The 24,852-nt window shown below is 49.2% G+C and overlaps 2 protein-coding genes across 6 annotated transcripts in view; one reads left to right on the plus strand and one right to left on the minus strand.

The window, feature by feature from the left end:
• The window catches only part of CCDC146 (coiled-coil domain containing 146), a 160,177-nt gene extending 141,099 nt beyond the window's left edge, over window positions 1-19,078 (minus strand). The window contains exons 1-2 of the mRNA XM_075926722.2: window positions 18,940-19,078; window positions 759-920 (exon numbers count right to left, since the gene is read on the minus strand). Of these exons, the coding sequence (XP_075782837.1) occupies window positions 759-908 (150 nt within the window). The 5' untranslated portion in view covers window positions 909-920; window positions 18,940-19,078. The remainder of the gene's footprint in view (window positions 1-758; window positions 921-18,939) is intronic.
• A 118-nt stretch (window positions 19,079-19,196) lies between these two features.
• The window catches only part of FAM185A (family with sequence similarity 185 member A), a 119,833-nt gene continuing 114,177 nt past the window's right edge, over window positions 19,197-24,852 (plus strand). For 2 of the 5 annotated variants that reach the window (XM_075926836.2, XM_075926832.2), the window contains exons 1-2: window positions 19,201-20,023; window positions 21,555-21,664. In XM_075926836.2, coding sequence (XP_075782951.2) covers window positions 19,567-20,023; window positions 21,555-21,664 — 567 coding nt within the window. In that variant the 5' untranslated portion in view covers window positions 19,201-19,566. Of the gene's footprint in view, window positions 20,024-21,554; window positions 21,665-24,852 lie in introns of all 5 variants that reach the window. The other 3 variants (XR_016349672.1, XM_006137562.5, XM_075926844.2) reach the window with 2 other exon arrangements.

The following is a 24,852-nucleotide window of genomic DNA, read 5'->3' on the forward strand; positions in this document are numbered from 1 at the left end:
CAACCCTGCAAAGCTGCTTTGTTTCAAATGGCTTCTGTACCACTAGCAGCTCACAGTTCCTGAGAAGCTTTTTAACTCTGTAGTTTTCCTCTCAACGCTGCAGCCTTTGTGAAAATTATGATGCAATTATTTCTGCAGCCAAAATACCATAAACATAAAACAGAGCCATTGACAACCACCTACCACCAAGACCATAACCATGATCTCACTACCTACAGAGTAATACAATCATATGTGCATTTCATCTTGCAAGGTACATGTTCCCTATGAAAGCTCTAATTTTGGAAGACAGCCCAAAAGCTCTGTGATCCCTGCCCTCCAATAGCGGGGGAAGAAAGGCTGCATCATCTGTAAAAGTAAAATTAACACTTTATAATTTCTTGTATGGTTGTACGGAGAATGAAGCCCCTTTTTTAATTCATAAAAGAAGTGCAGCATTGGCATCAGCACAGCAAATTTTCTCCAGCCCAAACAACTCTGACTGTGAGAAAACCCCTATCCTATGAATAGTAAATTTGTCTTCATCTCCTATTAATCCTTGGCAGTTGTGATGGAGAGGTCAACAACAGATTTTCTTGTGGTGACTGTTTTTCGGGTGTGGACCCCTCTCCACTACGCAACTGAGCAGACCACCAATCTGACATTTCATGTTGGCCCAACAGCTAAAAAATGGTAATAATTTTCAGTTGCTACCAACAGGTGCTGGTTTTCAGACTAATTGTTAACATCTGTAATATAGAAAGGTAGGTCTACAATACCTCATCTAGAAATTGAAATGCAGGACTTGTAACTACATCAATGGATCCCTCATCTCGGATATTAATTGATGGAGCAATGGCATAAATAGGCTCCTGTGTCTCTGGTTCTGAGTCACTGGAACTGGAACTTTCTTCGTCCACATCACTCATGTTTTCAAAGTTCTGTGAAATAATACAAATACCAATATTCAGCATTTATAGATCTTTAGAAACAGGCAAGAGATGAAGAAAACAAAGATACAATGTGAACTGGAGTGAGACCCGTGTTCAAATAAAGGACACCACATAATGATCACTTTCAGAGGTTTGCCTTCATGAACGTTGTAAAATTCTATTGTATAAATGCTATAAAACACTTCTAATGGCTTAGTTTCACTATAATTCTGCAGATAGCAAAATAAAAGACAATCCTTACAGCAGAGTCAGAGTCAAATGTTTTGAGACCTATATCTGCACATCTTTATTGGCATCATCCTGTACAGTGCAAAGAGCCCTCATCTTCAGCAGTATAAAGACAGATTATGTTTTTATTTTAAATAGCTTTATTTTTATTTTAAATAGTTCCTTTGGTTGCCCAATATAGGTACCATTCAAACACATAATAAAGATATTTTTAAGAGCAGGTTAGACAAACACCTGTCAGAAATGGTCTAGATCAGGGGAGGGGAACCTTTTTTTTATTTCACTGACCCACTGAAGAATCAGTTGGGGACACATACAAGTGAGATGCAAAAGATTAAAAAAACCTCCTTCACTAAACCTGGTCCCCAAGTAAGAAGGAGAAAAAAAAAACCCTCACAGATGTGGCCCACAACTGAGAAGCAAGGGAAAAAGACACTCCCATCATTCACTTTAAGCTCCAGCCCCATGCGGGGAGGCGCCAAGGCTCAGGGCTTAGCCCCAAGTCTGGATTAACTCTTCTGGGGGCCCAGGTCTAGTAGATTTTTTGGGCCATCCCAAGTTCTGGGATGCGGCCAAAAATGAGGGTTCAGTGTGTTGGAGGGAGCTGCCTGGGAGTGTAATGGTGGTGAGGGCATGGGGTCTGGGAGGGAAGAAGGGTGCAGAAGTGGCCTACGGGTCGGGGATCAGAGTCCGAGCAGGATGGAAGGTGCAGGAGTGAGTTGGGATTACAGGATCTGGGCAGGAGGGAGAGTGCAGGAGCAGGGTGGGAATGCAGGGTCATTGGGAGGCAGCGTGCAGAAGAGGGCTGGGGTGGGGATGCAGGGTCTGGGTGGGAATAGGAGCCTTGGGTGCCTACGTGGCACAGTTCCAGAAGGGACCTGAGTGTCTTAGCACAGCTCTTCGAGCTCCAAGGAAATGATCCCTGCAGGCACCATCTCCTGCCACTTCCATTGGCTTGGATTCCCAGCCAAAGGGGGCAACAGGAAGCAGTGGACCTGTGGGCCAGATGAGACATGTAGCACAGCCTGTGGGCCAGATGAGACATGTAGCTTGCCTTGACTGGGCCATGAGGCTTGGGGCTCCCCTCTCCTGCAATGGGGAGCCAGTACTGGTGCTCCAGCCTCAGTGCTCCCTCCCCTCCGTGGCTGGAACGCCAACCCCAGCTCCCAATTGTAGGGGGAGAAGCCTCAAGCCTGGTGGGCTGGATCAAGACAAGCCATGGACCAGATCTGGCATGCAGACCACAGGTTCCCTACCTCTCTAGATAATACTTAGTCCCACCATGAGTGCAGGAAACTAGATTAGATGACCTCTCAAGGTCCCTTCCAATCCTGTGATCCTGTAATTCTATGGTTAAGACAATCTTGATTTGAGAGAGCTCACTGTTTAGGGTTCAAAATCTATCTATCTATCTATCTGAGTGCATCTGTCTGTGTGTTTGTCTGAGTCCGTTTGTTCAAGAACTCTTCCTAAACAGTAAAAGTGAGGGCCACCAAATTTGGTATGCAGCTTCCTCTTCTGCTAACTTAAAGCAAGGGCAGAGTTTGGTTGGACAGGGACAACCAGAAGCCTCAGGGAAAGGACAATTTTCCATAACACGCAAAGAGAGGTGCTGATGTTCTGAGGAATGTGATATGAGAGTGGCCATTGGCAACAAGACTGCAGAGTGTCCACTGAGGGCAGCCCTACCACTAAGGGAGCAGCCAGCAGGGCTGGGCTCTGCCATTTTGCCTGCCAGCACACTGAGTAAGTAGTCCCCCTGCCCCCAAACCTTTCTTGCAATGTTGTGTGTGTATGTATGTGAGGGTATGTCTACACTACAGCGCTAATTCGAACTAATTTAGTTTGAATTAGTTAATTCGAACTAAGCTAATTCGAACTAACGCATCCAGACCAAAAAACTAGTTTGAATTAGCATTTTGCTAATTCAAACTAGCATGTCCACATTAAGTGGACCCTGAACCGGGGTTAAGGATGGCCGGAAGCAGTGCCGGCAGGGCATCAGATGAGGACTTAGAGCATGGAGCTGCTGCCTCAGGCTAGACGAGGGCTGTGCTTAAAGAGACCCGACCCCTACCCCGGACAGACAGTTCTCAGGGGTGGCCCGCTTGCAAAGCAGTCCTGTCTTGGAGTGCCCTGAGTGCCCACACTGGGCACATCACAGCACACGGCCATCAGACCGGCTGCACTTGCCGCAGGCTGCCATCTGGAGAGAGAGGGCAATTGGGGGGCTGCAGAAGAGCTTCCATGCCCAGAAGCCCACAGAGCCAGCCCAGTCCTCCCCATCGGGGGCTCGTACCCCATTCCTCCCTCACCTCCTTCCACTTACCCTTCCCTAGCCCCCCTTCCTGATGTACAAAATAAAGAAAACATGTGGTCAAAAATAGAATCTCTCTTTATTGAACAAAACTGGGGGAGACTGGGAAAAGGAGGTGGGAGAGGGGAAGAGAGAGGGTGGGAGAGGGGAGGGCAACTACAATGATCAGAGGTTTGGAAGAGGTCCCATATGAAGAGAGGCTAAAGAGACTGGGACTTTTCAGTTTAGAAAAGAGGAGACTGAGGGGGGATATGATAGAGGTCTATAAAAGCATGAGTGGGGTGGAGAGGGTGCATCAAGAAAAGTTCTTCATTAGTTCCCATAATAGAAGGACTAGAGGACACCAAAGGAAAGGAATGGGTAGCAGGCTTCAAACTAGTAACAGAAAGTTCTTCTTCACAAAGCAAAGAGTCAACCTGTGGAACTCCTTCCTGCAGCAGGCTGTGAAGGCTAGAACTAGAACAGAGTTTAAAGAGAAGTGAGATAAAGTCATGGAGATTGGGTCCATGGAGTGGTATTAGCCAGGGGGTAGGAGTGGTGTCCCTGCCCAAAGTTTGTGGAAGGCTGGAGAGGGATGGCACGAGACAAATGGCTTGGTCACTGTCTTCGGGCCATCCCCTCCAGGGTCCCTAGGGTTGGCCGCTGTTGCCAGACAGCCTACTGGGCTAGATGGACCTTTGGTCTGACCCAGGACGGCCATTGTAAGCTCAGGGCTCAGGGTCGGGGGTCTCAGTGGACCACCTTGATTTTCATGTACACCTGCTCCTGGGTGGCCAGACTGGCAGCTCTCATGCCCTAGACGGCCCCTTTCCTGTGCCTAGTGCAGAGGTCGTGGACGAGGTCCATGATGTCAGCACTAGACCAGGCGGGTGCCCGCCTCTTGCGGTCCCGGGCAAGCTCCCGGGAGCCGCCAGCCTGGTTCCGGGAAGAGGGGGATGGCTGGGGGGCATCGGGTGGCTGGCTCGAGCCGTGCCAGGTGCAGGGTCTGCTAGCTGGGTGCTGGCAGGCTTGCACCTGGCACGGGCATCGTAGCCAGCCCATGCCCCTTTAAGGTATCCGGGCCCGGGAGGGGGTCAATAGAGTTTCCCTGGTGTTGGCCAGAGTGGCCACCAGGGCAAGCTGGGAAGGGCTAGCCTCCCACTAGTTCGAATTAAGAGGCTACACACCCCCTTAATTCGAACTAGTAAGTTCGAACTAGGCTTAGTCCTCGTAGAATGAGGTTTACCTAGTTCGAACTAAGCGCTCCGCTAGTTCGAATTAAGTTCGAACTAGCGGAGCGCTAGTGTAGCGCCTATCAAAGTTAATTCGAACTAACGTCCGTTAGTTCGAATTAACTTTGTAGGGTAGACATACTCTGAGAGAGGAAAAAAGCCTCCTGGTGGCCAGGAGAGGAGCTGAGGGAGAAAAAAGTCCTCTGGCAGCTGGAGGAAGGCTGAGGAAAGAAAAAAAATCACCCTGGTGGCTGTGAGGAGAGAAAAGTTTGGTACCAGATGGGACCTACTGACTCTGAGCTCCTCCTCACCCCTGAACCCTCATTCTCACACCCCCAACCTCCTCCACACCCCGCATCCTCAAAGCCCTTCCCTGAGTCATGTACTCCCCCCCCCCCACACACACACACACATACACTGCCAGCCCCTCTGCCCTGAAGGACCTGGGCAATGCCAGGAAAGTCTCTAAGTATTACATACATCCATGGAGCATTAGTCTAACCCTCTAGTAGTCAGTATAAACAGAACTTCCCCCAGCAGGGTCACAAAATTTAAAAACAAATATTAAAAACATGACATTGCCTCATTCTCTGAGCTTGCACATATGGGAATTTTTATGTAGTGAATAGCACCTCAAATAACAAACAATGAATCAGTGTAAATAAAAGAATCAGAAAAAAACAACAAAATACATTAAAAAAAATTACAACAATCATGTTACCACAGTTAAACATGTTTCCTGTCTGAATACTTTATAACCCGAGGGACTTGTTTCAAAACCATTTACAAGCAGTTCCACTGAATTCAGTGGGCTGGGCTTTTTGTCAGTACAACCTCTAATAGAATGTTAAGAAAGAAGAATAACTGGAAGATTTCTTGAAGTTTCCCCTCACATTTTTCTGCTAGAGAGGTGCAGAATCATTCCAAACCAAACAAATTCTACAGAATCCACAAAGGTGTGTCTACACAGCAGGGTTTAACTCTAAATAAGCTACGCAAATTGAGCTACGTTAATTTTGTAGCTTATTTAGAAATAGCTTATTTTGAGTTTTGGTGCGGTTTACACAGCACTTATTTCAAAAAAGAGCATTCTTCCTCTGACTTCCCTTACTCCTCATAAAACGAGGGTTACAGGAGTCAGAGTAAGTCCTCCAGCTTGACAGTATTTTTACATTATGTTAAAATAACTGTTGTTTGTGTAGACATGGTCTATGTTATTTTGAAATAATGCTAGTTATTTCCAAATAATGTTGCTGTGTAGACATAGCTCAAGGGTCCCAGGCCGCCCTAATGAGGCAGTGTGCAGCAGTCCTGCTTCATAGTGCATCTCCAATGCAGTTATTAAAACCAGGGGTTCTCCCTAGTTATAGCTACCCAAGAACAACCTAAAAGGAGGAATCTCCATTATGCATAGGCTCCTACAGCCAACATTAACTTTTATCTGAACTGCCTTAGGGTTAATCAAGGGGTACAATGTGTGTTCCCCTCTCCTCTCTTCCAGCATGAAATTGTCCATCTTTATTCCTGACCTTCCCAATGCTCATACACTGGAAGGAGACATTTGCATAGGAAGGGGGCCCTATATATGTGGATCTTGGGAGCAAGATCTGGTCTAATATTATTACTTGTGTGAGTTAAAGTTACTCGTGTTCGTGTTTTTAAGATCAGCCCCCAAATTACAAAACATGCAAACACGGGAGAAAATAGCACACTTTCTGAGAAAAGGGAGACCAGCTGGCAAATTACTGAAGAAAAAAATGGGGTTGAAAAGATTTCTGGAAGAAGTGGCATTTAAGGAGGTCGCTGTAAGTAATAACATGAAAAAGTTATTATATCTTTCATACATGCTTTATCCCAAAACTCTGTGAAGAGTTCATTAATGGTTACAAATGATAATAAAATAAAAAGGTATTTAGCCTCAGGCGGGAGTGAATAAAGATCTGAGAATATGACCAGGGCTCGACAAATACTGGAAAACCCCACTCGCCAGACAAAAAAGGGACTCGCCACCATCCCCCCCAAAAAGTGTTTTTAAATAGCATAAATTCCTAATCAGAATAAGAACAGTAATTACTAATAAGTTATTAATAAATATCACCCAAGTTATTAATAAATATCTTATAAACCTCTACCTTTTCCCTCTGCTACCATGTCTCCTCCCCTTTCTCCATCAGCTCCCCTGGTGCCTGCTGCCCCCCAACCTCTCACCCTCCCCTGCTGTCCTGACTCCTGCCCTTCTCACTGCCCTCAGCCTTCCTGAGTCCTGCCCCCCTCCACCAGCCCTTCTCTCCCCCCTGTGCCCACTCCTCCAGTAGCCCTACTCTGATCTGATCCTCATCCCCTCTTCTAATAACTTCCTCTACCCACCTGCCCTTCCTCTCTCCTCTGGTGATGGTCCCTCTCCTGCAGGTGTCTGCCCTTCTGCTTCACCCCCAGAATCCCCTGGCACCTGCACCCTCCTGGTGCCTCCCACTTCCCTTACTGCCCCTGCCCCCTTTGCTCTCTTTTTCCCTGATGCCCACCCCCTCACCACTCTCTGCCCCCATTTCCCTCATGCCCCTGTGCCCTCACACATGACTTGCTCCATCCCTGCCTTCCTCATGCCCACCCCTTCTTTCTAGCCTTCTCCCAGTACCTCCTCCTCCCCCACCTAGTCCCCAGTGCCCTTACTCTCTCCTCTTCCGGCATCACCCTGTCTCCCCTCCCACTGACACCTCCCCTCCTGCCCTTTACCTCATTGTCTGCACTTGGCCCCTGGCATTTGTCTCTCCTACATCCCTGTCCCTTGGTGCCTTCTCCGTTCTTCTTCTTCTTCTTCTCCTGACCGCCTCCCCTCCCCTGCCCTCCCACAGCACAAGCCCCTTCCCCATATTTTTCCCCTCCCCTCCCCTTCCGTCCCCTCCCTACAGTCCAGTCCAGTCCAGTCCAGTCCAGTCCAGTCCAGCCCAGCCCAGCCCCTTCCCCCCCCCCCCCCCCCAGGGCCAGCTCTAGATTTTTTGCTGCCCCAAGCAAAACATTTTTGGACACTCCCCCCCTATTTTTGTTGTCTTTGCATTTTGCAAAGGTTTGCATTTTGCAATGGGTTTTTTTTTGTTTGTTTTCATTTTTGTCCTGGCATTTTAGCCCTATAAATAGCAAATTGCATTTTCATTTGTTTTTTTCCATAAAGGCAAAGGCGCTTCAAGTGAACTCCCCCTTTCACTCCCTGCTGAGTCATAGCAGCCTTTTCCCTGGCCTGTCCATCCCCTCCCTATGGACAAGCGCTCCTCACTCCTGACCCACAGGGGAAACAGGGTGCAGGGACAGCACAGAGCCAGTGGTGGGGGGGGGGGGGGGTACAGGAGTGGTGCGGAGAATGAGAGGCACAGAGCCAGAGGCACGCAGAGTGCGGGGTGCGGTGGAGGCATGGAGAATGGGATGCGGGGAACAGGAGGGGCAGAGGGATCGGGGTCTAGGTGTAGTGCAGGGAACGGGCACCACAGAGCTGGGGGTAGGGATCGGAGGGGAGCAGGATGCAAGGGCGGCGCAGAGCCAGAGAGTTGCAGGGAAGAGGGAGAGCAGGGAGTCCGGGGTACAAGGAAGCAGGGTGCAGGGGAGCAGGGGTGGCGTGGGGAACGGGCAGTGCGGGGAACGGGCGGCGCGGGGCGGGTGCAGCGAGCTGGGTGGTCAGCCGGGAGCGGTCTCTCACCAGCGAGAGGGTTGGGGCCATGGCAGGACTGAAGCCAGCGCGGCGGGGCCTGGCTGCACTGCAGCCAGCTCCCAGGGCCACGCAGCCAGAGCCGAGCTGCTGCGGCCCTTTAAAATCAGCGGGGCCATGTCACGCCAGCATCCTGGCATCTGCCGCCATCCCGCCTCTGGCCCCGCCTCCTCGCGCTGGAGCTGCACACAGGCAACCCAGCACTGAGAATCACTGCGTTTCCCCCTTCTCAGCGGCACTCCACTCCTCTGCCTGGCCGGCAGATCGGATGGGGCCACACCGGCCGTAGTGTAGGCTTTGGCCAGCCCGTCACAACCGCCCACCGGGCCAGTCCGTCCCTGCACTCGCCAGCTGATAAAATCTACTCGCCCCGGTCAAGCGGGCAAGTGAATTTGTCGAGCCCTGAATATGACCATATTACATTTCAACTCTTCTGGCAAAATCTCATCTTTATAAAAGTTCTCTTTTAGGAATGGAGATTAGGGTTATTATATTTTGATTAATTAACTAATTAAATAGTTGATAGGATTTCCATCGACTATTTGATTAGTTGATAAGGTCTAGTCGAGCGTTCTGCCTTTGAAATATACAAGAGCCACTAGGGCTGTTGTGCATTTCAAAGATTGAAACACCTTGTGCAGCTTGGGGCCAGCAAGGAGTCCCCTGCTGACCTCAGACTCTATATGGATGCTTTCGCTTTGAAATGGCAAGTGCCCCAGCAGGAGTCTTATGCATTTCAATTACTGAAACGCTGGGTGGAGCCTGGGGCTGACCCCAGACTCCATGCAGGTGCTTCCACTTTGAAATGTGCAAGAGTCCCCGCTAGGGCTCTTGTACATTTCAAAGTGGAAGCGCAGGGTATGTCTAGACTACATGCCTCTGGCGACAGAGGCATGTAGATTAGGCTACCCGGCATAGGGAAAGAAGAGGGGATTTAAATAATCCCCACTTCATTAAAATAAAGATGGCCGCCGCGCTGTGCTGACGATCAGCTGATCCGGCACAGCGCGGTAGTCTAGACACGGATCAGTTGGCTGGGGGATCCTTTGCCGACCGATCCTGTAAACCTCATTTCACACGGCATAAGGGATCGGTCGGCAAAGGCTTCCTCAGCCAACTGATCTGCGTCTAGACTACTGCGCTGTGCCGGATCAGCTGATCGTCAGCACAGCGTGGGAGCCATGTTAATTTTAATGCAGTGGGGATTATTTAAATTCCCGTTTCTTTGCCTATGCTGGGTAGCCTAATCTACATTCCTCTGTCGCCAGAGGTGTGTAGTCTAGACATACCCGCAGTGTGGAGCCTGGGGCTAGTGAGGAGTCCTCCACAGACCTCGGACTCCATGCGGCATTTCAATCTTTGAAGTGCACAAGAGCCCCTGCTGGGGTTCTTGTACATTTCAAAGCGGAAGCACCAAATGGAGCCTGGGGCCAGCGGGGGACTCAGAGTCCCCGACTGACTCCAGGCCTCATGCAGTGTTTCTGCTTTGAAATGTACAAGAGCCCCAACAGGGACTCTTGTACATTTCAAAGTTGGAATGCTGCCACTGTGCCCCGTCCCCTCCCATGGAGCTGGAAATGGAGGGAACCAGCTTTTAAACTGGCTCCCCCCAGCACGTCCCCTTCCTCCCCCACTTGTGGCCACTTTCTGATGTGGGGAGAGAGAGAGTGACTAGTCCTTTGCTCATCAGATAGTCAACTAGTCGATTAGTTGCTTACATCCCTAATGGAGATTATGAATTTTCTGGCATTAGTGCAGGGTTATGGAACCTCTAACTCGCGTGCCAGATATGGTGCATCAGGGTTCATCAGTCCCCAGTGGGCCGTCAGATACTTTGTTTACCTGAGCATCCTCAGGCATGGCTGTTTGCAGCTCCCAGTGGCTGCGATTTGCCATTCCTAGTCAATGGGAGCTACAGAAAGCGGTGTAACCTGGTCCACCACCTCCTGCAGTTCTCATTGGTCAGGAATGGCAAACCACAGTCACTGGGATCTGTGAATGGCCTTGCGTGTGGATACTCAGGTAAACAAAGTGTTTGGTGGCCCACCAGGGGTTAACTGGATGTTCCCTGCTTCTGTATTATTGGGAGCCAGCTCTGCAACGTTGTTGGTAACTAGAAGCCTCAGTCAGGACTATAGAGGCAATCCTGTTTGGTTCTGTTCAACAGATTGTATGAGTCAATGTTCGATCCTAAAAGCTTTCAATCTAAATAGACAAGATAGGCACAAAAAGTACTGTCACCTTTATTTAAAGATGGGGAATTGAGGCACAGAGGGTATGTCTACACTACAGCGCTAATTCGAACTAACTTAGTTCGAATTAGTTAATTCGAACTAAGCTAATTTGAACTAACGCGTCTAGAACTAAAAACTAGTTCGAATTAGCGTTTTGCTAATTCGAACTAGCAAGTCCACATTGAGTGGACCCTGAACAGGGCTTAAGGATGGCCGGAAGCAGTGCCGGCAGGGCATCAGAGGAGGACTTAGAGCGTGGAGATGCTGTCTCAGGCTAGCCGAGGGCTGCGCTTAAAGGGTCCCGACCCCCACCCCGGACAGACAGTTCTAAGGGGTGCCCCGCTTGCAAAGCAGTCCTGGCTTGGATTGCCCGGAGTACCCACACTGGGCACATCACACCACTCGGCCATCAGCCCGGCTGTACTTGCCGCAGGCTGCCATCTGGGGAGAGGGGGCAATTGGGGGGCTGCAGGAGAGCTTCCACCCCCAGAAGCCCGCAGAGCCAGCCCAGTCCTCCCCATCGGGAGCTCGTACCCCATTCCTCCCTCACCTCCTTCCACTTACCCTTCCCCAGCCCCCCTTCTTATTGATGTACAAAATAAAGATAACGTTTCTTCCAACATTGACTCTGTCTTTATTGAACAAAACTGGGGGAGACTGGGAAAAGGAGGTGGGAGAGGGGAAGAGAGAGGCTGGGAGAGGGGAGGGCAACTAACATGATCAGGGGTTGGGAACAGGTCCCAGATGAAGAGAGGCTACAGAGACTGGGACTGTTCAGCTTAGAAAAGAGGAGATGGAGCGGGGACAGGATAGAGGTCTCTAAAACCAGGGGTTGGGTGGAGAGGGTGCATTCATAAAAGTTCTTCCTGAGTTCCCATAAAGAAGGACTAGAGGACACCAAAGGAAAGGAATGGGTAGCAGGCTTCAAACTAGCAAGAGAAAGTTGTTCTTCACAACGCAAATAGTTAACCTGTGGAACTCCTTGCTGCAGGAGGCTGTGAAGGCTAGAACTAGAACAGAGATTAAAGGGAAGTGAGATCAAGTCATGGAGGTTGGGTCCATGGAGTAGTCTTAGCCAGGGGGTAGGAGTGGTGTCCCTGCCCAAAGTTTGTGGAAGGCTGGAGAAGGATGGCACGAGACAAATGGCTTGGTCACTGTCTTCGGTCCATCCCCTCCAGGGTCCCTAGGGTTGGCCGCTGTCGGCAGACAGCCTACTGGGCTAGATGGACCTTTGGTCTGACCCAGGACGGCCATTGTAAGCTCAAGGCTCAGGGTTGGGGGTCTCAGTGGACCCCCTTGATTTTCATGCACACCTGCTCCTGGGTGGCCAGGCTGGCAGCTCTCCTGCCCTAGACGGCCACTTTCCTGTGCCTAGTGCGGAGATCGTGGACAAGGTCCACGATGTCCGCACTAGCCCAGGAAGGTGCCCGCCTCTTGCGGTCCAGGGCAAGCTCCCGGGAGCCGCCAGCCTGGTCCCGGGAAGAGGGGGTGGGCTGGGGGACATCGGGTGGGTAGATCTGTGCCGTGCCAGGTGCAGGGTCTGCTGGCTGGGTGCTGGCAGGCTTGCACCTGGCACGGGCACCGTAGCCAGCCCGTGCCCCTTTAAGGGGGCCGGGGCCGGGAGGGGGGCAGACGAGTTTCCCTGGTGTTGGCCAGAGTGGCCACCAGGGAAACCTGGGGAGGGCTAGCCTCCCACTAGTTCGAATTAAGGGGCTACACACCCCTTAATTCGAACTAGCTAGTTCGAACTAGGCTTAATCCTCGTAAAATGACGTTTTCCTAGTTCGAACTAAGCGCTCCACTAGTTTGATTCAAATTCGAACTAGCGGAGCGCTAGTGTAGCGGCTATGAATGTTAGTTCGAACTAACGTCCGTTAGTTCGAACTAACATTGTAGTGTAGACATACCCAGAGAGATTAAATAATTTACCCAAGGTTATGGCAGAACTGAGAAATGAACCCAGATCTAGTGAGGGTATGTGCAGATGGGGCCAAAAGGCGGAAAAGCCTCTTCTGGAAAAAAAAATTGAAGAAGGTATGCAAATACAACTGCTAGTTGCATACCTCTTCCAAAAAAAAACCCCACAGTGTAGCTGTACCCTGAGTCTAGTGCTTTAATGGCAGGGTTACCCTGCCTCTCAATTTTACTTTATTTCACAATTTTAAAGGCTTTCAAGTTTGCAAACCCCCTATAAGTTCCAATTTCTGCCATTTTGTAAAGGATCTCCTGTATGAATAGTGTGTAGATGTTCCAAAGCTATGGGGCTGATCTAGGCTCAAGGACATATACATGAAGGACTTGAACCCTTTCAACATTGACACCACAAGTTTAGAAAATGCTGCTATCAATAGGCTATTCTGGAGGGCTGTGCTGCACCAGGGAGTCAGGGTTGAAGAGACATGTTTAAGAGAGAAAAAAAGAAGTGAACAATGAGGAAAAGACTACAGGTCTTGGGATACAGTAATAATTGGACTTCAACCTCTGGTCCTGAACTTTACACAAAAGTGCTGTATCATTTACATTTGGCTAATGATTTGGTACAGTAGTCTCTAAGGGTATGTCTACACTACCACCCTAGTTCGAACTAGGGTGGTAATGTAGGCAACCGGAGTTGCAAATGAAGCCTGGGATTTGAATTTCCCAGGCTTCATTTGCATCTCGCCGGGTGCCGCCATTTTTAAATGTCCACTAGTGCGGACTCCGTGCCGCGCGGGTACACGCGGCACAGACTAGGTAGTTCGGACTAGGCTTCCTAGTCCGAACTACCCTTACTCCTCGTGAAATGGTAACGGTAGCCTAGTCCGAACGGTAGCGGACATTTAAAAATGGCGACGCCCGGCGAGATGCAAATGAAGCCCGGGAAATTCAAATCCCGGGCTTCATTTGCAACTCTGGTTGCCTACATTACCACCCTAGTTCGAACTAGGGTGGTAGTGTAGACATACCCTAAGAGTACAAATCTTTGAATGATAAAATTTAAGCCTGTTTTTAGTGCTGTTTGGAATTTCTTCAACAAGATTTTGACTTTTGCAGAGAGATTTAAACAGCTGTATTTGATAATGGAAAAAACAATTTGATTGCCTCCAGGAGGAATAAAAGCGTTGTGAACTCATTGTAAACAGCAAGATGCCAAGACGAAATCCAGGATAAATTGTGCAAAAACATGTACACATATTGAAAAATACAATAATTCTTCAGCTCCAAAATGCTGTTAAAACTGCAAATAGGTTTATCATTTTCAATGTTCCTGCTGTTTTATTCAGGTCTCTAAATCACGCTGAAAATTTTTTTATAAAAGAAACAAACAATACACATATGGGGGCGTGTGTGTTGATATATGGCATTCACATTAGAGGTTGCTGTCACAATATTTAAATGAGGGCTTCTCAATCTTTTTCTTTCTGAGGCCACTTGAACAAACTCCACAACCCAACTGCGCCACAGAAACTGTTTTTTTTTGGGGGGGGGGGAGATTGGGGAGGGGTTGATGGGGTTTTTTTGCATATAATAGCCAGGACCAGCATTAGGAAGCAGCAAGCAGCACAGTTCCCCAGGACCCTACAAAACTAAGCTTCTCAGGCTTCAGCTTCAGCCCTTGGGCTACGTCTAGACTACAGGCTTCTTTCAGAAGCAGCTTTTTTTCAGAAGAGAAGGAAGTCTGTATTTTTGAATGGCATCAGATTGTGAAATGAAATAGTAGGTATAAAAACAGAGTGGGTCACTCAGGCTACGTCTAGACTACAGGCTTCTTTCGGAAGAAGCTTTTTTCGGAAGAGATCTTCTGGAAAAACTTCTTCCGAAAGAGAGCATTCACACTGCAAAAGTGCATCGAAAAAGCGATCTGCTTTTTCGAAAGAGAGAGTCCAGACTGAATGGATGCTCTCTCACACGTAAGCTATGATTGCAATGAATGGAATGGCCATGAGGGTACCTGTGCTTTTTTCTCTTTGGAACAGTCCTGCTATCTGGGTATGTGTTAGTGTAGCACAGATCTGGGTCCACCCCCCATTTTTTTCTCTTTGCCTCTCAGAGCCTCACTTATCCAGGAAAAAGGTGTTCTTCCTCGTAAAATGAGGTTTACCCTGTTGAAAAAACCAACACGTTCTTTTGATTTAATTTTGAAAGAATGTGACAGCAGTCTAGATGCAGGTGAAGTTTTTTTTTAAAAAGGCCACTTTTTTCGAAAAAACTGTGTAGTCTAGACATAGCCTCAGTCTGGACGCTAAAAATAGCACCATAGGCAGCCTCTGCTCCAGGCCTGGGAAGTGGTCCTTCTCTAGGAACAGCTGGGGTCAGGGCTGCAGGGGCTTCTGGGGCTGGACCGCAGGCTCCAGCCCTACAAACTGCTTTCTGGAAGGCAGATGGTAAGAGAAGGGGTAAGGGGAGAACTAAGGGCTGGTGATGAAAGGAAGAGGTGATGAAAGGAAGGGGCTTGTGCTGAGGGGAGAGTGGAGGGGATGGCAGAAGAAGAAAGGAGAAGACACCAAGAGGCAGGGTGAAGGAGAGAGAAATGCCAGGGTGCCAAGAGGAGACAATGAGGAAAAGGGCAGGAGTGGGGGAGGGGAGGAAAGGTGTCAGTGGATGTGGGAGAGGAAAGGGGACTGGGTGATGCTGGGAGATGAAAGGGGAGGAACAATGGGGACAAAAGAAAGGAAGAGGAGAGGGGAGCAATGGGAGCCTGGAGAAGAGGGGCTGAAAGGAGGAGTGGGCAGGAGGAAGGCAGGGAATGGAGCAAGTCATGTGTGAGGGCGCAGAGGGGCATGAGTAAAATTGGGACAAAGGATGGTGAGGGGGTGGGCATCAGAGAGAAAGAGGGCAAGGAGGGCAGGGGCAGTCAGGGAAGAGGGAGGCACCAGGAAGGTACATAGGAAAGGGAAAGTGTAGTGCCAGGGGATTGTGGGGGTGAAGCGGAAGGGCAGACATGTGGAGGGGAGGGACGGGCCGAGGAGAGAGGCAGTGTAGATGGGTAGAGGGAGGTATTATTAAAAATGGGATAGAGAATAAGACAGAAAATATATTAATGCCCCTATATAAAATCATGGTATGCCCTTATCTTGAATACTGTGTACAGATGTCGTCACCTCATCTCAAAAAAGATATATTGGCATTGGAAAAGGTTCAGAAAAGGGCAACAAAAATGATTAGGGGTTTGGAACAGGTCCCATATGAAGAGAGATTAAAAAGACATGGACTTTTCAGCTTAGAAAAGAGGAGACTAAGGGGGGTTATCATAGAAGTCTATAAAACCATGACTGGTGGGATGGCTTGAAGTCAATGGCTAAAACAACACGAGTAAATGGGTTTTAGTCCCCAGAGCGTCATCGAACAGTTCTATAGTGGTGGAGTGGAAATTGAGCGACGAGAGGCTGACAAAAATGTCAGGTGCTACGCCAACATGGAAAAGGACATCCCTTGCTGTGTGTTCTTACAATTGTAGGTCGCTAGCGAGGGAGGAAACGTTAAACCATCTGATGAAGGAAAAGAAAAGGATAAGATGCAACATCCTGCGAAGTCTGTGAAACCCGACGAAAGAAGAAGTTGGAAGTCAACTGGAAGGATGGAAGCGCTGTGAGGCTCAGAAAGGAAGACGGTGCTAGAAACATTGGGGGAGTCGGATTTATCGTCAGTAAGGACTGGTCTTTGAAAGTTATATCATGCCAGCTAATATCATCACGTATTGGTGTGCTTCATCTTCAGATAGAGTCAAAGGCTACCCTCAAGGTCATCCAGGCCTATGCCCCCACAAGTGCAAGTGAGACCGAAGAAGTGGAAGAATTCTACCGAGAGCTTGAAAGAGCCCTCGCGCAAAAGTCCACTTACACTATCACGATGGGAGACTTCAATGCCAAGGTCGGACAAGGGAAAGCTGGTAAAAACTTCATAGGGAGATATGGCAGTGACGAAAAGAATGAAAGAGGAGAAAGGTTAGTAGCGATGGCAGAAATGAAAGAACTGTACTTGGCAAATACCTGGTATAAAAAGATCGCAACAAAGTGGACGTGGATTGCACCAAACGTGAAGAGCAAGAATGAAATCGACTATATTTTAGTCAATAAAAGGTGCATTGTTCAAGACATCTCTGTGGTGCAGCCTTTCAACATCGGCAGTGACCATCGCTTGCTTAGAGCGAAGTTGATTTTCGACAAAGTGGTGGAAAAAAAGGTGTTATAGATGGCAAATAGGAAACAGTGTCCGAAGACATTCGATGAAGCAAAGCTGAAGAAAGCGATTTCTGGGTTTGACTGGAGCCAGACGGAAAAGTGTGAAGACTATAGTATCTTTGCTGACAAGCTCAGTTGTTGCTTAAAAGCAGCTGAAATTGAAAAGTCAAAGAAGGTGAAGGGAAGAATCTCGAAGTAAATGAAAAGCCTGCTGGAGAAGCGGAGAAACATGAAAAGGAGCTCGGATAACAACTTCGAGTACTCCATTCCGTGCAAGCTTAAACGGCAAAAGCTGAAGGACGACTTTGAGAACTTCTGGAAAGAAAAACTCCTCAAAACAGCCAAATCACGTAAGAGCTTCAGGACATGCAAACAGGAATTGACGCAGTATAGACTGAGCATAACAGCATTGAAGAACAAAGATGGAGAGACAGTAATCGACAGAGTAGGGATGGAGAAGGTCCGTAAGGACTTCTATACAGAACTATTCAAATCAAGAATCAACATCCCTCTCCTAACGCTCCAGGAGTCAGAAGAACGCATCTCCCCCATAATCGTCAGCAAAATCCGAAGCGCACTATACCAGATGAAGAAGGGAAAAGCTCCAGGCAAAAATAGAATAATGTCAGAAATGATTTCCGCAGGAGTCAAAAAACTTTGGAAGACCCTCGCTTTAAGAGTCAGTCGATATCTTGAAGAAGGAAAAATACCATCAAGCTGGAAGGAGTCAAATACCATCTTGCTGCACAAGAAGGGCAATCAAGAAAATCTTAAGAATTACCGCCTTATATGCCTACTCTCTCATATTTACAAGTTCTTTACAAAGGTGGTAAGGAACCGACTTTCGCAGAGCCTAGATGAACAACAGCCAAGAGTGCAGGCAGGGTTTCGAAGAAATTTCAGCACAATCAACCATATATTTACCTTTAACCAGCTCCTAGAAAGAGCGAGGGAATACAAACTTCCACTGTGCATTGCTTTAGTTGATTATGAAAAGGCCTTCAATAGCATCGAGTTCAACGCAATATTAAAGATGCTCACAGAGCAGGGCATTAAGATGCAATACATCAATTTGTTGAAGGAAGCGAATACTGGATGTACAACAGATATTACTCTCCTTGAAACTCCGTTCCGTATCCCAATCGAGAAAGGCGTGAAGCAAGGACATATGATTTCACCGAAACTATTCACTGCCTTCCTCAAAATGGTTATGAACAAGATCAACTGGAGAAGTGATGCTAAAATAAACGGAGAACGATTATCTCAGCTCAGATTTGCGGACAACATTGTATTAATTGCTGAAAGCACCAACCAATTGCAGAGCATGCTACGAAGACTTGACAAGAAAAGCAGTCAGGTCGGTCTGAAAATTATTATTAAGCAAAAAAGTTAAAAAAATAAAAAAACCAGCATGGCCCCTTTAAGAACAAGCCAGTGAGGGCTGGGCCTGATTGCTGAGTGTGTGTAGGGTTGCCAGGTGTCCAGTATTGACCCAGACAGTCTAGTATTTTCGCCTCCTGGACAGAAAAAAAATCAGAAAATACTGGACATTTTAGGTGGCCGGTATTTCCTGAATTTTTTTTACCGGACAGGAGGCGAAAAAACCAGACGGTCCGGGTCAATATCGGACACCTGGCAACCCTAAATGCAAATTGGATTAATGCAATTGCAGGATAGTTTCATGGGGGTGAGTGTCCTGTGTGGGCCAAACTCATCCCCTCTTGGTAGAGGATGGTGGGAGGCGTTCTAGAGGCGTCACAGGACACCCTTTACTTCTGGTCATGTGTCCATCTTGACCCCAGGAGTACTACCTCCAGGGGTGGCACTTCTTGCAGCAGGGGTGTGGCTAACGGGTCAGGGGGCCTGGCTAAGGTGTCCCTAATTTTGGTTCAGAAAATATGGTCACCATATGTATGTCACCAGCCTCAGCGCTCCCCCTCGGAAATGGGTACCTCAGCCAGCCAGCCAGGGAGCCCGCCCGGTGCCTCTCACCGCACTGCCAGGCTGCCTCCCCGCAGAGTGCGAGCCCCTCCCCCAATCCCTCTTGCCTCCCCCCTCCTCTGGCACCCCAGCGCCCCCACCGTCCTTTAACCAGCGTCTCCCCGCTCAAGCACCCAGCCGCTGCGCTGAGGCGTCTGCGCCACCAGGGCTCCTCTCACCTGATGTGTCCTACCCAGCCGGGTTCCTCCTCCGGGGCGTTTGGGTCCCTCCGGGGCCCCCTAGCTGCTGCCTAGCAGCCTCAAGCCGCATGTTTACCAGCCCCAGAGCGTCTCTGGTTGCCAGGGAGACACAGCCACCTTTCCCCTCCCCCCTCCTTTTCCCCTCCCTTCTGATTGGTGGGAATGTCTTCCCTCTGTCCAATAGGAGTAGAACACGAAAAGTCCCCCCCCCCCGCCCATTTCCGTGGCTCGCGGACAGACGACTAAAAGCCGCTGCGCGGGGTCAGGGTGTAGCCCGCTGGGATTTGTAGTTAATCGCGCAAATCCTTTCGCGATGAATTTGCCGAGGCTTGGAACTACAACTCCCAGCGGCCACTTCGGCTCGTGGGGCGCACTGCTGCAGCCTAGACCCTGGCACCCCTTTCCCGGGTTCGAGTTATGTGAGGGAGCGGCGGTGGGTGGGGTCCCTTCCTCTGAGCTATGCTCCCCAGCCGACGGGCAGGGCGCGCCCCATAACTCGTCCGGTCGGGGGCAGACCCCACCCCGCGCGCGCTGCCCGGTTCCCATACGCCGCACCCCGCGCGGAGAAGGGCGCTAGGGCAAGCACCGGGCTCAGAGCCGGGCAATATGCAGGCCCCCTGCCCGGGCTGGTGGCACCTCGGGGTGAGGGTGGCAGGTGTCCGGCCAGGGCTGTTGAGCAGCAGCGGCCCCTGGCGAGGGCCGAGAGGCGGTAGCCGGCTCGCGACGAGCCTCACCAGCGGCGGCGGGAGCCCGCCGGGCCCCGAGGAGGGCAGGACGAGGGGCGAAAAGCCCCTCAAGGAGTGGACGCTGATTGTCAGCCCGTTCGGGCAGCTGAAGGTGCGGCTGCCCTGCCACGTTACCGTGCGGCCCCTGGACCCGCTGCGCTACCCGCACGCGGACAGAGCGCTGGTCACAGTCAGCGCGGAGGACAGCAGCCTGCCCCAGGCGGTGGATCTGGATCGCCTACAGGTGAAGTATGACGAGGCGCTGAAGGAGATGACGATAGTCTCCGACCACATGGACAGCAAGGCCGCTGTTGTTGTGAAGACGCCCCTGAAGTTTGGTAGGTCAAGACTAACTGCTTAAGGATACTGCACTGTGTAGTCGAGGTGTTTGTATGCCCCTCAGTGTGTGTCCAATCCCTGATCTCTCACACTCCCTGATCTCACACACTCTGAGGCATGCACCTGGGCCTGGGGTGACAACAGGGCCTGTTCCTTGGTCTCCTTGTTTCCTGGCCCAGGCCTCTCCTGCCATCCCCCTTTGTAATACTGAAGAGAGTGTTGCAATAGTGCCAACCTCAGGCACTCAAAAATCACCAGTTAGCCTGCCCCCGCCCTTAAAAAAAATCCTGAATTTTTAAAGGATTCTTGTTCTTTTTCTATTGGTTTCTGGGGCTTTAGGGTACTCTGACTTCATGTTTTCAAACTTTTCTGTGCTGCCACAGGAGCTAAAATGTACTTTTTATTTGAATGAAAGCTGAGGTATACACACTGTCTTTTGATTCTAGCAGTTGAAGCAGTAAGAAAAACCAGCAGGTAGTGTAAGAGTTGCTAATAAGTTGTTATTTTCCATCTGAGCTGGTGCAGTTGGCTGTGCACACCTGCAGTTCACAGATGTTCCCACGAGACTTGTTACATGCAGCCAACCTGCTACTCTCCAACACAAGCTCTAAGTGAGTCAGAGTCACGAGCTCTACTAGCTTGTGTTCTTTTGGGTGGCCCATCTGTACGGGTTACAAAAATTGGAAGACAGCAGTATCAGGGATGCCAGGAGAGGCCTCCTCTTTCCAAGTACAATTCCTATGTCATCTTTTAGCAGTCAGAAACTCCCTTTGAATCTAGACAGTGCTGTGACTACAAATCCTAGAGACAGCTCAGCGGTACTGCTGCCAGATACTAATAGTTGCTCACTAGGCTTGGGCCAATAGCCATATCAATTTTTTACTGCTTTGCACCAGAAGTGAACTGTTGTGTGACTGAATTCATAAATGTTTGAGGCTCTCATGCTATGGAAATAAGTACCATAAACGGCTGTTAAACAATATATGCAAACATCTTTTTTTTTCATGGGCTCATACTTACTCTGCAGGTACATTAGTCAATATACTGATTTCCCAGTGCCCGTCCTGCTTCCCCTGAAGAAGCAGGTGCACACATTGTGTATATATAGATATTTGTTATTTGAAGTTTGAGTATACTTTTGAGATCATAGGAATGGCATATTTTGAGATGACTGAAAATTTCAGAGGGAGGCATACTCTGTGGGCTATTCCTTTCTCTGCAGGAGGCTATACAGTGTACCTAAACTACCCTCTTAAAAGTCTCGGAAATTGGAGGGTATTTAGGATTTCAAATATTATCAGTTTGATCAAGGAAAATCATGTTGTAAAATAACACTTGACCAACAGTGAAATAGAAGAAGACTGAGCTTTGTAAGAAGTTGAGTTTGTGGATTATTTTTGTGGCTGGTCGGTTTTTCTTGTACATGCAATTGCTATAGATTGAGACCAGATATTTTGGTATTTTAGAACTGTTTGTTTTTCTTTAGCACTAAGAAAGAGAGCCCCATTTTTTTTGCTTTAACTGTTCTAGATTTGGATATCAAGACGTCAGGGACTGGATGTGTGAAGATTCAGAAAATAGACTGTGATAACTGCAGAATAGAAACTGAGATGGGGACTAGCATCTTAGAGTCAATAAAGGTACAGAAAGCTTTTCTTCCTCCATACTGATTATTTAAAAAACAGCTGTGTATTATGGAATACAGTATAGGCATGCAAAATAGCATTTAAGAAGTTAACTGTTTAAGTGTTACAATTAACCAGTTATCTGGCATGCTGCGGGGCTGGGCCAGAGTGGCCTCCCACGGGATGGGGCGGGAGTCTGTTCCAGCAATCCCTGGTAAGCATGCCAGTGGGGGTGATGCTTGCCAGTTAACCAGGTAACCCTTTATATCCATCATACGGTATTGTAAAGTCAGAATCTAGTCTTGAAGACATGGTATGCAGTGCACGTGCAAGAACTCTTGTGGAAATTACAGTAGCTGATCTCATTATTTTTAGTGCACTGATTACAGTATGCAAGCGAATAATCATAGATGGCTTGAGACAGTGAACAGCAGAGCGACCTCAAAAACAGAAGCCAGCCAGCTGATTGTGCATTATAGAAATCTTCTGTTTCACTTAAATTGCCACAGGCCATCCACATACTACAGGTTGAACCTCTCTCAACTGGGACTCTCTGGTCCGGCAACATTCGTGGTCCAGCAGTTGTTCTGGATGTTGCTGGACCATAGAGACCCGGTGGAGGACCAAAGGTAGGAGCCCTGTGGGGGCCAGGAACTCAGCCAGGATGGCTGCAGGGAGGCCAGTGTCTAGGAGCCCTGCTGCAGGAGTCTGGCTAAGCCACTTTGACCTTTTAAATGTATTCAGTTAGCTCTTCATTCAAAAGCTCAAAGTGCGGTTTGCTGTGGTGAGACCAGGAGCCCAGCAGGGCTGGTGGAGATCAGAAGCCCCAGCAGCGGGACTGGTGCTGCCCAAGTAGGTCGGTTGCGTTGAGAACCCCAACTGAGCATAGGTCTGCTTTGGGGGAAGGGAGGCGGGAATCCTAGCGGTGGGACTGTGGGCTGGCGAGGACGGTGCTGCAGGGCTGGTGGGGCAGGAGCACGAGTGGTGGGGCAGTGGTTTGCCGTGGCGAGGCTGAGCGCCCCAGCAGCAGGACCCTGGGCTGCCATGTCAGGGCATCAGGACTGGTCGCATGTGGGGAGCCTGCCAGGAGGCCAGGCAAGGAGTGGAGCAGGACTAGGGGCTGATGGGAGGGGGACAGAAATGACCTCCCTGGTCTGGTAAAATCCCTCCTTTGAGACCACTCGGGTCCCAAGGGTGCCGGATCAGGGAGGTCTAACCTGTATTGTGAACTGGGAGCAGGGATGTCTAGTTACATGGGCCTACAGTGCCTTTGTTCCACCAGTGTTGGGGCCTGGAGGCCTGGCTCCACCAATGTCGATGCTGGGTCTTTCCTCTGGCCCCACTGCTGCCCTGGCACATCTCCCCCAGAGCATCCCCTTCCCATTTGCCAGTCCTCAAATGCCTCCCCAGACTGCCTCACCTGACCTGTGCCATGGGCAGCGGGTGAGAGCTCTAGACACCCTAAATTTACTCGGCAACTGCTACTGCTGCAGCCTGGCTTTCAGGGAGTGGTGGTGTTGAATCATAGAATACTAGGACTGGAAGGGACCTCGAGAGGTCATCGAGTCCAGTCCCCTGCCCTCATGACAAGATCCAGTACTGTCTAGACCATCCCTGATAGACATTTATCTAACCTACTCTTAAATATCTCCAGAGATGGAGATTCCACAACCTCCCTGGGTAATTTATTCCAGTGTTTAAAACCCTGACAGTTAGGAACTTTTTCCTAATGTCCAACCTAAACCTCCCTTGCTGCAGTTTAAGCCCATTGCTTCTTGTTCTATCCTCAGAGGCCAGGAAGAACAAGTTTTCTCCCTCCTCCTTGTGATACCCTTTTAGATATCTGAAAACCACTATCATGGCCCTTCTCAATCTTCTCTTTTCCAAACTAAACAAGCCCAATTCTTTCAGTCTTTCTTCATAGGTCATGTTCTTTAGACCTTTAATCATTCTTGTTCTTATCTGGACCTTCTCCAATTTCTCCACATCTTTCTTGAAATGTGGTGCCCAGAACTGGACACAATACTCCAACTGAGGCCTAATCAGCGCAGAGTAGCATGGAAGAATGACTTCTCATGTCTTGCTCACAACAAACCTGTTAATGCATCCTAGAATCATGTTTGCTTTTTTTGCAACAGCGGCACACTGACTCATATTTAGCTTGTGGTCCACTATGACCCCTAGATCCTAGTGCTGTGTCTGTGGATGGCAGAGAGGAGGAGACACATGATGCCCCTCCCAGTGGACTTCTTCTGGGGCTTGGGTGAGTGCTGGAATGGAGAGTTAGAATCTTGCTCTCTGGCTCCAAGCCTGGAGCAGCCTGCCTAGTTCACCACAAAGTCTGAACTCCTCATCCCTGGCCGAGACCCGCCTCAGAGCCCACACCTCCAGCCAGAGTCCTCACCATCCCCACATTCAGACTATCTGTCCCAGACCTCAGCAGCTCCCAAACCCTTAAACCACCCCAGAGCCCACAACTGAGCTTTCACCCCAATGCTCCTGAATCCCTCACACACTTCAAACCCCTCATCCTAATTCTGAGTCTGCACTCTCACACCAATCGTTCTTCCCTAGCTCAGAGCCCCTTCCATACCTCAAAGCTCTCATCCCCATCCTAGAGCCTGAAGCCCAAACCTCTGTCCCAGCCCTGAGGTCCTCCCAAACTTCTCATCCCCCTCCCCATCCCAGAGCCAGAACGGGATGTCATGTGCCCATACTAAGAACATAAGAACGGCCATACTGGGTCAGACCAAAGGTCCATCTAGCCCAGTATCCTGCCTGCTGACAGTGGCCAGTACCAGATGCCCCAGAGGGAGGGAACATACCAGGTAATCATCATGTGATCCCTCTTTTCATCCATTTCCAGAGAAACAGGCTAGGGACACCATTTTTACCCATACTGGCTAATAGTCATTGATGGATCTAACCTCCATGAATTTATCTAGCTCTTTTTTGAACCCTGTTAAAGTCCTAGAATTCTCTACATCCTCTGGCAAGAAGTTTCATAGGTTGGCTGTGCACTGAGTGAAGAAAAACTTCCTTTTGTTTTAAACCTGTTGCCTGTTAATTTCATCTGGTGACCTCTAGTTCTTACATTGTGGGAATATGTAAATAACTTTTCCTTATTCACTTTTTCCACACCAGTCATGTTATAGACCTTTATGATAACTCCCCTTAGTCTCCTCTTTTCTAAGCTGAAAAGT

The sequence above is a fragment of the Pelodiscus sinensis genome, chromosome 1, assembly GCF_052426305.1.
Source record: "Pelodiscus sinensis isolate ZL-2025 chromosome 1, ASM5242630v1, whole genome shotgun sequence".
NCBI classification, from domain to species: Eukaryota; Metazoa; Chordata; order Testudines; family Trionychidae; genus Pelodiscus; species Pelodiscus sinensis.